Source organism: Trichomonas vaginalis, chromosome V (genome assembly GCF_026262505.1).
Source record: "Trichomonas vaginalis G3 chromosome V, whole genome shotgun sequence".
In the NCBI taxonomy this organism is placed as follows: domain Eukaryota; phylum Parabasalia; order Trichomonadida; family Trichomonadidae; genus Trichomonas; species Trichomonas vaginalis.
In genome coordinates, this window is record NC_067207.1 from 23,130,039 (window position 1) to 23,143,822 (window position 13,784).

The following is a 13,784-nucleotide window of genomic DNA, read 5'->3' on the forward strand; positions in this document are numbered from 1 at the left end:
CAATTCGAAATCAAATTCAAAACTCAGTAGAAGAAAGGAAGAATCGACTTACTACGGTTGTAATACGAATAAATACATATATTTAATTATTTTTATTTACATAATAATTGTTTGAAGCTCATATTCCATCAAATTTTTAAATAAAAACATTAAAATGTTGAAAATGTTCATATATTTTAATAGGGTTTTGGCACTTTATTGAGGAATTACTACATATAGGGTTGTACAAACTGGCACGCCTGCTGGCACACCTTTTTTGGCCAGCTGGCACGATTTTTTTAAAAAACACATTAAAAAAGTCACTTTTTGCCCCATCTAATGAGATTTTTTTTTACAATTTTTTCCCCTTATTTTTCAATTTAGATATGATTTTAAGCTCTCCAAATTGAAGTTTACCTGATGTTTCTTAGTTTTTATGATAATAAAATGTTGCAAAGTTGAGTTTGGATTCAATAAATTTAAGAAAATTTTATTTTACAATGAAATTATAAGAAAGGATGTTTTTATCCTATGTCAAAGAGAATACATTTGTAGATCCCGACTTTTGACATGGTTGAAAATTCCAAAAAAAATTCAAAATTTAAAAAAAAAATTAAAAAATATAAATTTCATGTTAAAAAATGATTTTTGAAATTTTTTTGGAAAAATAGAATGTCATATTTTTATGTTTTATTGCTATTTTTTACGAAATCAATAAAATATTTGTTAATTTGGCTGAGATTATAAATCAAATCTTTATAAATCTTGCAATTGATTGCTAAAATCTGTTTTATGTATTAATTGGCATTGAGATTCGTTATAAAAGAATGCGAATTCTTTTGTATGAGTAAACGTATTTTGTAAAATTTCAAATTCTCTTCTCTCATTACTTACCTTAGATCTCTCGGCTTTTAGCTCTCAGATTTCGCTCATAGAACTCAGGTTTTAGTTATGTACTCATAGATGTATCATTACTGCCCGCAGATCTCTCATTACTACCTTACTAACCAGATCTTAACTCTCCGACCTTACTAACCAGATCTTAACTCTCATTACTACCTTACTAACCAGATCTTAACTCTCCGACCTTACTAACCAGATCTTAACTCTCGTTACTACCTTACTAACCAGATCTTAACTCTCATTACTACTTTACTAACCAGATCTTAACTCTCATTACTACCTTACTAACCAGATCTTAACTCTCCGACCTTACTAACCAGATCTTAACTCTCGTTACTACCTTACTAACCAGATCTTAACTCTCCGACCTTACTAACCAGAGCTTAACTCTCATTACTACCTTACTAACCAGATCTTAACTCTCCGACCTTACTAACCAGATCTTAACTCTCATTACTACCTTACTAACCAGATCTTAACTCTCGTTACTACCTTACTCATCAGATCTTAACTCTCCGACCTTACTAACCAGATCTTAACTCTCGTTACTACCTTACTAACCAGATCTTAACTCTCATTACTACCTTACTAACCAGATCTTAACTCTCATTACTACCTTACTCATCAGATCTTAACTCTCATTACTACCTTACTAACCAGATCTTAACTCTCATTACTACCTTACTAACCAGATCTTAACTCTCATTACTACCTTACTAACCAGATCTTAACTCTCATTACTACCTTACTAACCAGATCTTAACTCTCCGACCTTACTAACCAGATCTTAACTCTCGTTACTACCTTACTAACCAGATCTTAACTCTCCGACCTTACTAACCAGATCTTAACTCTCATTACTACCTTACTAACCAGATCTTAACTCTCCGACCTTACTAACCAGATCTTAACTCTCGTTACTACCTTACTAACCAGATCTTAACTCTCATTACTACCTTACTCATCAGATCTTAACTCTCATTACTACCTTACTAACCAGATCTTAACTCTCCGACCTTACTAACCAGATCTTAACTCTCGTTACTACCTTACTAACCAGATCTTAACTCTCATTACTACCTTACTCATCAGATCTTAACTCTCATTACTACCTTACTAACCAGATCTTAACTCTCCGACCTTACTAACCAGATCTTAACTCTCGTTACTACCTTACTAACCAGATCTTAACTCTCGTTACTACCTTACTCATCAGATCTTAACTCTCCGACCTTACTAACCAGATCTTAACTCTCGTTACTACCTTACTAACCAGATCTTAACTCTCGTTACTACCTTACTCATCAGATCTTAACTCTCATTACTACCTTACTAACCAGATCTTAACTCTCATTACTACCTTACTAACCAGATCTTAACTCTCATTACTACCTTACTAACCAGATCTTAACTCTCATTACTACCTTACTAACCAGATCTTAACTCTCATTACTACCTTACTAACCAGATCTTAACTCTCATTACTACCTTACTAACCAGATCTTAACTCTCATTACTACCTTACTCATCAGATCTTAACTCTCATTACTACCTTACTAACCAGATCTTAACTCTCCGACCTTACTAACCAGATCTTAACTCTCGTTACTACCTTACTAACCAGATCTTAACTCTCCGACCTTACTAACCAGATCTTAACTCTCATTACTACCTTACTAACCAGATCTTAACTCTCCGACCTTACTAACCAGATCTTAACTCTCGTTACTACCTTACTAACCAGATCTTAACTCTCATTACTACCTTACTCATCAGATCTTAACTCTCATTACTACCTTACTAACCAGATCTTAACTCTCCGACCTTACTAACCAGATCTTAACTCTCATTACTACCTTACTAACCAGATCTTAACTCTCGTTACTACCTTACTCATCAGATCTTAACTCTCCGACCTTACTAACCAGATCTTAACTCTCGTTACTACCTTACTAACCAGATCTTAACTCTCATTACTACCTTACTAACCAGATCTTAACTCTCATTACTACCTTACTAATCAGATCTTAACTCTCATTACTACCTTACTAACCAGATCTTAACTCTCATTACTACCTTACTAACCAGATCTTAACTCTCATTACTACCTTACTAACCAGATCTTAACTCTCATTACTACCTTACTAACCAGATCTTAACTCTCCGACCTTACTAACCAGATCTTAACTCTCGTTACTACCTTACTAACCAGATCTTAACTCTCCGACCTTACTAACCAGATCTTAACTCTCATTACTACCTTACTAACCAGATCTTAACTCTCCGACCTTACTAACCAGATCTTAACTCTCATTACTACCTTACTAACCAGATCTTAACTCTCATTACTACCTTACTCATCAGATCTTAACTCTCATTACTACCTTACTAACCAGATCTTAACTCTCGACCTTACTAACCAGATCTTAACTCTCGTTACTACCTTACTAACCAGATCTTAACTCTCATTACTACCTTACTCATCAGATCTTAACTCTCATTACTACCTTACTAACCAGATCTTAACTCTCCGACCTTACTAACCAGATCTTAACTCTCGTTACTACCTTACTAACCAGATCTTAACTCTCGTTACTACCTTACTCATCAGATCTTAACTCTCCGACCTTACTAACCAGATCTTAACTCTCGTTACTACCTTACTAACCAGATCTTAACTCTCTTACTACCTTACTCATCAGATCTTAACTCTCATTACTACCTTACTAACCAGATCTTAACTCTCATTACTACCTTACTAACCAGATCTTAACTCTCATTACTACCTTACTAACCAGATCTTAACTCTCATTACTACCTTACTAACCAGATCTTAACTCTCATTACTACCTTACTAACCAGATCTTAACTCTCATTACTACCTTACTAACCAGATCTTAACTCTCATTACTACCTTACTCATCAGATCTTAACTCTCATTACTACCTTACTAACCAGATCTTAACTCTCCGACCTTACTAACCAGATCTTAACTCTCATTACTACCTTACTAACCAGATCTTAACTCTCCGACCTTACTAACCAGATCTTAACTCTCATTACTACCTTACTAACCAGATCTTAACTCTCCGACCTTACTAACCAGATCTTAACTCTCGTTACTACCTTACTAACCAGATCTTAACTCTCATTACTACCTTACTCATCAGATCTTAACTCTCATTACTACCTTACTAACCAGATCTTAACTCTCATTACTACCTTACTAACCAGATCTTAACTCTCATTACTACCTTACTAACCAGATCTTAACTCTCATTACTACCTTACTAACCAGATCTTAACTCTCATTACTACCTTACTCATCAGATCTTAACTCTCATTACTACCTTACTAACCAGATCTTAACTCTCATTACTACCTTACTCATCAGATCTTAACTCTCCGACCTTACTAACCAGATCTTAACTCTCATTACTACCTTACTAACCAGATCTTAACTCTCATTACTACCTTACTCATCAGATCTTAACTCTCATTACTACCTTACTAACCAGATCTTAACTCTCATTACTACCTTACTCATCAGATCTTAACTCTCATTACTACCTTACTAACCAGATCTTAACTCTCATTACTACCTTACTAACCAGATCTTAACTCTCATTACTACCTTACTAACCAGATCTTAACTCTCATTACTACCTTACTAACCAGATCTTAACTCTCATTACTACCTTACTCATCAGATATCTAATTATTTACATATGATTTCTCACATCTCACTCAAGTCTCATTACTTACCCTATCTTTTTAACCTTTTCTGATAATTACTGAAATAACTAAATCCTTTTTTTAGTTTAATTCTGATATTAAATTTTTAAAATCTCTTTAATTTTTTGAACTACGCCTTTAATTTGTAATTGCCGATTTCACAGATTTGAACCATTTAATAAAATAACATTATTCAACTTAATCATATCAAACATGGTAGTTTGATTTTCAGATCTACATTTTAAAAACCTCTTTATTATCTTGAGTTATACTTTTATTATATAATACCTGAGTTCATAACTGAAAACTCTTAATTAGAGTACAATATTCAACTTAATCATAACAAGATTTGTTGAATTTCAAATTTGATTTATATCTTCCATCACTTAAAACTCTCACAGCTTACAATATAAGCTAAAAAGTATATTTTCATAGTAATAAAATTAATTATTAAATTTTTTACTTTTTCCTTTCCAAAACTAGAAAAAAAGGAAGGGAAAAGGGAAAAAGAAGAAAGAAAAGAGAAAAAGAAAAAAAGAAGAGAAAAGAAGAAAAAAATAATAATGAGCATATTATATAATTGTGGTCATAGGCCGAGTGGCGTGGAAAGGGTGGAGCCCGAAGGGCGACATCCTTTCCACGCCACGAGGCCCGATTTTTGGCCACTTTTTTGATTTTGGCCGCGTGCCAGCTCCTGGCAGGCGGCCCGCAAAATTGTGCCAGTTTGTACAACCCTAATTACATACATAGTCGAACTGAACTTGATATTTTGAAATTTAAATTATTTATCAAAATTAAAATTTAACTTGAAATTTATAATTATTTAGTCATATTTTGCATAATTCTAAGTAGATTTTGTAAAAATCAAGAAAGAAAAATTTTAACGTGCTTTATTTTTCTTTTTATAATAATACATATTATTATATAATTAACATATTTATAATGTTTCACCCTTTCAAAAATATAATCCTCCTCCTCTCAAATAAACGTACATACGGGTGGCCTCTTTTTTCAAAAAATTAAAATTTGAAATTTTGGGCTCAAATATTAGAGATTTTTTCAACCTTCAACGATATATGTTGTCTATATCAGACCTCCTTTCTTTTTGATACTTAACATTGTTCCTAAATCTTAGCCGTTAAGGCTGTTCTGAAAATATTTTTTTTTCGAAAAAATTCGAAAAAAATTCTTAAAATTCAAAAATCCCTTAATTCCTGAGGATTTTGGAAAAAAGTTTTTACATGAACATGTGTATATTATATGAAGTATATTGATAAGGTAAAAATCAAATTTTATTGCACATTCATCGAGAAAATAAACTAACGAATCCCTCAAAATTGAGAGGGTAATCCTCCTCCTCTCAAATAAACGTACATACGGGTGCACCCTTAAGCATATTGCTTTTCTATCATATATGCTTATATTCTACAATAGTGTTACCAAACATCGGGCAACATCATACGTATAATACAACTTTTTCGTACTTCTTTATCGAATTTAAATAGAACTAAGTTTTTATTTTAAATAAAAGAGAAATAATTCTAATTTATAATCTCATTATTAATTTATTCTCATTTTAATATTTCATCGATTTTTTATTATCGATATTCAATACAAATGAATTCATATTATAATAGTATCTAGTATAACTAGGTATTCTATCACAGTATTTCTTCAATTTATTATAATATTTCAGCATTTTTTAGTTTCAATGCTGATTTGTTCCTTAGCTTGTAAACTATAGTTACTTTATATCTTCGGCTATTATCCTATTCAACTTAGACGTAAAAAAATTAAATAACGTATAAATATAATTTTAATGGTAAAAGGTTAAATGTTTATTCCGTATGTAATGTGATTTGATTTGGATGGTAAGATAAGTTTCGGTATAGTTTTTGTTAATTGATTAAGAATTGTTGAATAAAATTCTGGAACTTCGTCAATTTCTTTGATTCCCTCTTCCTCGCAATACAACTCCATATCATTAACTTGTATTTAAAGGCTTCCATATACAAAACTATATATAATGTTTGAAAGTTAAATCCAATCTTTTTCTATTTCTAAAAAAATTGAGACCTAAACACGAGATAGCTTTCAGAAAATTTTCAGGGACATTTTTAATCATTTTTTTTATTTATTGTAATATCTTTGTTATTAAATTTGAATTGTTTAATATTTGAATGTAAAGAATTGAATAGTAATAATTTTAGTTTTAATACATAGCTAATTGCTAAGCAAAATAATTAATTTATTGTAATTTTGACATGTAAACTAAAGGGGAATTTAGCCGGCCAAATATGTGTTACTTTTTGACTTCACCTCACTTCCGCCATTTCGTCTTATGACAGTCTCTCTCTTTGACATCGAACACTCAGTCTCTCTTTGACATCCAACACTCAGTCTCTCTTTGACATCCAACACTCAGTCTCTCTTTGACATCCAACACTCAGTCTCTCTTTGACATCCAACACTCAGTCTCTCTTTGACATCCAACACTCAGTCTCTCTTTGACATCCAACACTCAGTCTCTCTTTCCCATCCAACAATAATTTCAAACAAATACTTTAATTTAATGATTTTTATTCTTATATGCTTCGTAATCTTTTCTTGTCGATGCTAAAATGCTCCGAAAATTTTCATCATCTTCAAGTTCAAGGACGAAATGCAATTTATCCTCGGCGTCTAAAAATCCCTTGAAATTATTAACAATTTGTAGATATAATGATCTTGCATAATGGATATTATAAATCCTATAAAGTTTTGCAATTAAAGCAACCATCATATCATCGGCTGCACTGGTTTCTATACTATCCATCAATGAAAAATCATAATTCATTCCTCTTGTTTTTATTTGTGTTTGTTGATCATTTTGATTCGAATTTTTAGGATTTGACTTGTTAGATACTTTAAATTGATTTTGTGCTTCATTTCTTTCGATTTCAAATAATCCTATGCAAGGAGGCAATGTTAGTTGAGAAATAGTAGTGTCTTTCTTAATTTCGTGAATGCATGGAAATTTAACACCGAACTTACTCTTAAGAATCAATTCCTGATCAATGCACCATTGTCCGCATGTAGGATGAACATTCAAGAGCTGTTTTGCATATTTCTTTTGGTTGCTTAGTTCTCGACTAACATTTGTATTTACAATTTTCGGTACATCCTTTTCTCTCTGCATTATATAATCTGAAAGGAGATGAATCATCAGCTTGAAATCAAATTTTCCTGCCGAAAATTTTTCTAAGATTTTTTGATATTGCAAATGGAAACTTTCGGCATGATTGGATGGGCCAATAAGGCATTCCCTAAAACACAAGCAGAATTTTCCTTTTTTATTAATGCAAAATTTGTTATATTTTTGAATGGCATTCGATGAAATCGCACCTTCATTATGCCATTCTTCGAGTAATTGAGTATATTGAATAGCCTTCGCTTCATAATCCTCTTGCCTTATGGCTCTGATTGTATCCTCGATCATGCCATCCACCATGCTTCCCTCAGACAGTAGATTTAGCACATGGCGTATACAAGCCCATATGATTAATTCTTTATCTTTTGCAAACTTTTTAATTCCAGTTCCTAAATCACCAAGGAATGGAATTTCTCTGATTCTTTCGATTGTAACACCAGATTTTTCTAAAGAGGCAAAAAACAGTTTGTAAGCTTCTGCGTTTTCGGATGGACCAACATAGAAGCCCATAGGAATCCCTGTATTATAAATAACTATTTGAGGGACTATTAAAATATAATCTACAATTGGGAAGGTAGCGTCGACCTCAATCAATTGAATTTTGCAGTTCGGATTCATAAGCAATTGCGCAGATATTGGTGATACCCAAGAGACCCATTCGACTCTATGTCCTTGACAAAACATTTGATATGTTTCATTATCATCACAATAATGAACTCGCACACGTCCTGGAAGGGTTTTTAACTCATCATAAATATCTCTTTCGTCTTCTGTTTCTGGCCGGTCAATTATATTATATTTAATTAACTTCGTACGAAATTTATTTTTGGTTTGTGGGGATGGCAAAATTGATTTGTGAATTTTAAGATATGAATCTTCGTCAATCATCATGCCTTCAGGGAGATTTTTTAATTGAATTGAAAATAAATTCCCTTTAACAAGGACAATATCAAATAATGTTTTTTTGTTTGTTGAGGTAATTAAGCTTTCCTTTATATATTTAAAATTGTATACTATCCTGTATCGAAATAAATCCGTTTTAGGATCTTTAACCGATGCATTTTTGATCTCCAAAAATGACGGTAAATAACTTAAAAATTCGTATACTTGAAATGGATTCAATAATTTATTTTTGTTAACAGTGAGCTCAAAATTTTTGATTTTATAAGGTATTTTGGAATTGCATTCGAAAAATAAAAGCCTTGAATATAGTCCAATATAATTCGATGATTCTGTATCATATAATTTGTTAAGAAAATTTATATCTAACATTTTATACATTGTCTCCAGATAAAATGCTTCTAAGCCAGATGCCGTTGTTATATGTTTGATACAGCTTTTTGCGGTATCCTTATTTAAAAATGTACGAAAAATAAGGAATTCATTATATTTTGCACAGTTAAGTAATACTTGCCCTTGAATTCTTCTTTCATTCAGATTATTTTGTTTTAGAAATCCGATGTAATCATGAGTTGAAATCAAAAATGGAAGCATATTAGCATTGACACAGTTTGATCCTGCCAAAATCCATTTGGGCACAGTTCCATCATTCAAAAGATCAAAGTCGAAATAAGATCCGTTGTAAATTTTAACATAATTATTAAAGTTTTTATCTTTGATGCCCTGTGCAAACTGATTGAATACATTTGTGGCAGAGAAATGCAAAGCTAAATGAGCGATATGCAAGTGATCATCAAGAAATCGAAAGTCAACATTCGAAAAGTTATATGTAGTATCATCATTTAGAAGATGTAATATTAGATTGGCTGTCGATTTATATGGATAACATGTAATTAAATCTTCATATAATATATTAATCATTTGCTTATTTGTTTTTACATCATCTTTTATGTTTGATCTACCTTTCAAATTATAGAAACTGCATTGTTGAATTGTCTGGAAGTCTAAGTATTTATCGACCACATAAAGAAAAAAAGCAAAATTATTGTCAATAAAGATTTTCATATCATTACACTCCCATATTGTAATGTATGTATAAATAATGATCTCCAAAAGATCAAGCCTTTTTATGGCAAGATTGGAGAAATAGTTGATATAAACAAAGCAAGGAATTTTTTGAAATTGCTCATAAGAAATTCCGACAACATTAAGAGCTTGAGCAATATCGGTGTGTGTGTAAGCCAGTATGTTTTTTTCGATTTCTTTGAGTAATATGGAAATTGTGTTCAAATCTAGGTAGTTGGTACAGTTAATATACTTGAAAGGATCAATTGCTTCGATTTTTGGTTCTTCAACAAAAAAAGGCTCGCGGGTCTCATCAGGAACCATGTCCTTAGGAGTCTGGGCCATAAGCGAATTTGAAATAATAAACGGATTTTAAACTGAAATACAGAGAGATAAAAATATTTAAAAATATAAGGAAATAAATCAAAAAAAATATAATTAAAAAGATTTAAAATTTATAAAAAAAGGGAAAAAATTTAATAAATGATTAGGAAGAATGTGATGTGAATGCGTAAGGAATATATATAAGAAATTATAGTGTTGGATGTCAAAGAGAGACTGAGTGTTGGATGTCAAAGAGAGACTGAGTGTTGGATGTCAAAGAGAGACTGAGTGTTGGATGTCAAAGAGAGAGACTGAGTGTTGGATGTCAAAGAGAGAGACTGAGTGTTGGATGTCAAAGAGAGACTGAGTGTTGGATGTCAAAGAGAGAGACTGAGTGTTGGATGTCAAAGAGAGACTGAGTGTTGGATGTCAAAGAGAGAGACTGAGTGTTGGATGTCTCTGAGAGAGACTGAGTGTTGGATATCCGTCTCTTATTATATAATTATTTCACATATTAATTAATTTATACCCACGAATAAAATCTGATTTTCCCGGGTGATTCTGAATCTACACCGGCCGGAGATTCATATTTCGTTGCCAAATCGCAAAAATATTCATTATTGACAAAGTTATATCTATAATCGTATTGAACTAAAATATGGTTTTGAAAATTTAATATAATAAAATTATTTTGAATTTAAATGTAAAGTTCTGGTAAGGATGAGTAAATGTCGGAGGTAATTATGAGTCAATGACTTAGATAAGAATAAGTCAATGACTGAGGTAAGGATGTTTATTGTTTGAGGTAAGAATGATTTGTTGTCTGAGGTAAGGATGAGTTATTGTTTAAGGTAAGAATAAGTAAATGACTGAGGTAAGGATGAGTCTATGACTAAGGTAAGGATGAGTCAATGACTGAGGTAAGGATGAGTCTATGACTGAGGTAAGGATGACTTTTTGTCTGAGGTAAGGATAAGTCAATGACTGAGGTAAGGATGAGTCTATGACTGAGGTAAGGATGTTTATTGTTTGAGGTAAGAATGATTTGTTGTCTGAGGTAAGGATGAGTTATTGTTTAAGGTAAGAATAAGTAAATGACTGAGGTAAGGATGAGTCTATGACTAAGGTAAGGATGAGTCAATGACTGAGGTAAGGATGAGTCTATGACTGAGGTAAGGATGACTTTTTGTCTGAGGTAAGGATAAGTCAATGACTGAGGTAAGGATGAGTCTATGACTGAGGTAAGGATGAGTTTTTGTCTGAGGTAAGGATAAGTCAATGACTGAGGTAAGGATGAGTCAATGACTGAGGTAAGGATGACTTGTTGTCTCAGCTAAGGATGAGTTGTTGTATGAGGTAAGGATGATTTATTCTCTTCACTACCTATTACTGACGGGTCCATGGTTGTATTCATTTTATTTTTATCGTTTTATTTTCCTTCAATTTCAACTCTAAGCATCAACTATCACACAATAGTTCCTCTACCTTACACCCAACCAATCCCATATTGAATCTTAACTTTTCCTCCTGATATTGATAAAATAAATTTCAATTGTTCGTTTCCAGATCTTGTTAAAGAAAAAAAATTCACTCCTCTTAGATACAAAGAGAACTACTCTATCTAAATTTTTCAAAAAAAATACATTTTCTTATTTTACATATTAAAAAGTATCAATTTTTATTTCAAAATTTGAAATTTATGATTTTTTTGGAAAACTTTTCGATTTTCTGACACGGTAGATGCTTTTTATTTTATACACTATGCCTAAAATTAACTTTTCAAACTAAAAAAATCCTAATTAGATAATTTTTCAAATATTTAATCAGTTAAATTGAATATTATTAAACTATGTTATTATTTAAATAATTTCCATCTTTTGTAATGCATCAGCACATTACCTGAAAACTTTTTAATCATTCTAGAACAAACCAACATCGTATAATCCCATCATAGCTAATCATCCATTACAATTCTGCCTATTCAAGAGCTCGTGGTGAATTTCCTAAGTTCATTCCCATTCAAAATAAAGATATTCAACAAATTTCTTCCAAAAGAACTTCGTAAACTAACTAACAAGAATAACATCTTCCATTATTTTCAACATAAATACATTTTCAAAGAATAAAATGTTCTTTAATGATTTTTTATTTGGTGAGAAATCTTGCAACATTATTCTTTCATACTCAACTTCAATACAACAACTAACATATGATAGTTGGAAAAAATCACATAATAGAGCAGGTAAGTATTGTGAAGCTGAACTTTTATTTATCTGGTGTGATATGACCAAGCGAGGGACTCAGACTGCTGTATCTGTGGAGCAACATGACCAAGCGAGGGACTCAGACTGCTGTATCTGTGGAGCAACATGACCAAGCGAGGGACTCAGACTGCCGTATCTGTGGGAGCAACATGACAAGGTGATTCAGTTTGCATTGATTGATTTCAATATCAGACCAATACTTCTCTTCCATGTTGCGGGCATGGCGAGGCATTTTCAAGATTGGTACCGAAATTGGCTACTATCCCTAAATGCAACAATCATAAATGACACTTTTATCAAAAAACGTGTTTAATTCAAATTTGGCGGACTTTTGGTCGTAGATTAATTTAACTAATATGAATTTGGATTGTGCTTTCCTTATTGATGTAATGATATTTTCACTAATAAAAAATGAAATATACACAAGAAAAAAATTATTCAAAAATTATCATTGCATTTTATTTGAAGAAATTTTGAAAACACATCATACACATACTATAAATGAATATTATCATCTTAATTTTAATAAATTTCATTTACTTGGAAAGATGCAAGATCATCTTGTACTTACTCTTCGATTTATTCCATGTAACTTCGCAGGTAATAATGGCGCACTTACCTCTATTTTGGATTTTTATAGTTTCCCTCAAAACACATTCTATGGACTTACGCTCGTATCGCGTTAAAAAATGTCGTTAAAATTGCCCACACGCCGGAATTAACGTTATCAAAAAATGTTGAATTTAATCATATTTATCTTTTATTATTAATGCGAGTAAATATATGTTAACATTTTATTACTTTTTCATTTAAATTTAAACTCGATTGATTTTAACGTTGGCTTTTTTAAGTAATAAATTTGACTGTGGTTTTCATTATATATTATTATTTCATCCATGAACTAATGTTCTAAAGAATTTTTTTCATCAATTATCCTTTTTCTGGGCTATTTTTCATGTTTAATAGGATGAAATGCATGTATTTATGATATACACGTGATTTGCATAATCCTAATTAAAAATTTTGATGCAATGACACAAAATAACCTTAAATGTTATATTTTCAAAAAATCTCACGGAAAATTACTGTCAAAAGAGTTGTTAATTAAAAAAATACGTGATATTTTTGGATATCATAATGTTTTTGCATGAAAATTCCTGAAACTGATTTAACAAAACGATAGTATTTGCTAAAAATTTATTTTTAAGTCAAATTTGTATTGTTACCTAATTGTATTTGTGATTGTGATAGTAATATTCAAGAAATTGAGTTCGAACGTCGAGCAAAGATTATGCCCGTAAAAATCTTTGCTCTTTTTGTCTTGATAATCAAGGAAAGTCATATGCATAATATAAGCATAAATATAATTAGGAATTGAAAAGAAAATAACAGAATAAATCTGAAATTAATTTTATTTCTCCAAA

General features: G+C 31.4%; 1 protein-coding gene across 1 annotated transcript, besides 1 other annotated feature; it reads right to left on the minus strand.

Annotated features, from left to right (window-relative positions):
- Positions 1 to 6,276: 6,276 nt before the first annotated feature.
- Positions 6,277 to 6,326: a mobile genetic element.
- A 1,180-nt stretch (positions 6,327 to 7,506) lies between these two features.
- Positions 7,507 to 8,228, minus strand: TVAGG3_0387940 (uncharacterized protein; the record flags this gene model as incomplete). Its single annotated transcript, XM_001293854.2, has 1 exon — positions 7,507 to 8,227. A coding segment is annotated over one exon (721 nt), but the record flags the coding sequence as incomplete, so codon positions are not given.
- Positions 8,229 to 13,784: the final 5,556 nt, after the last annotated feature.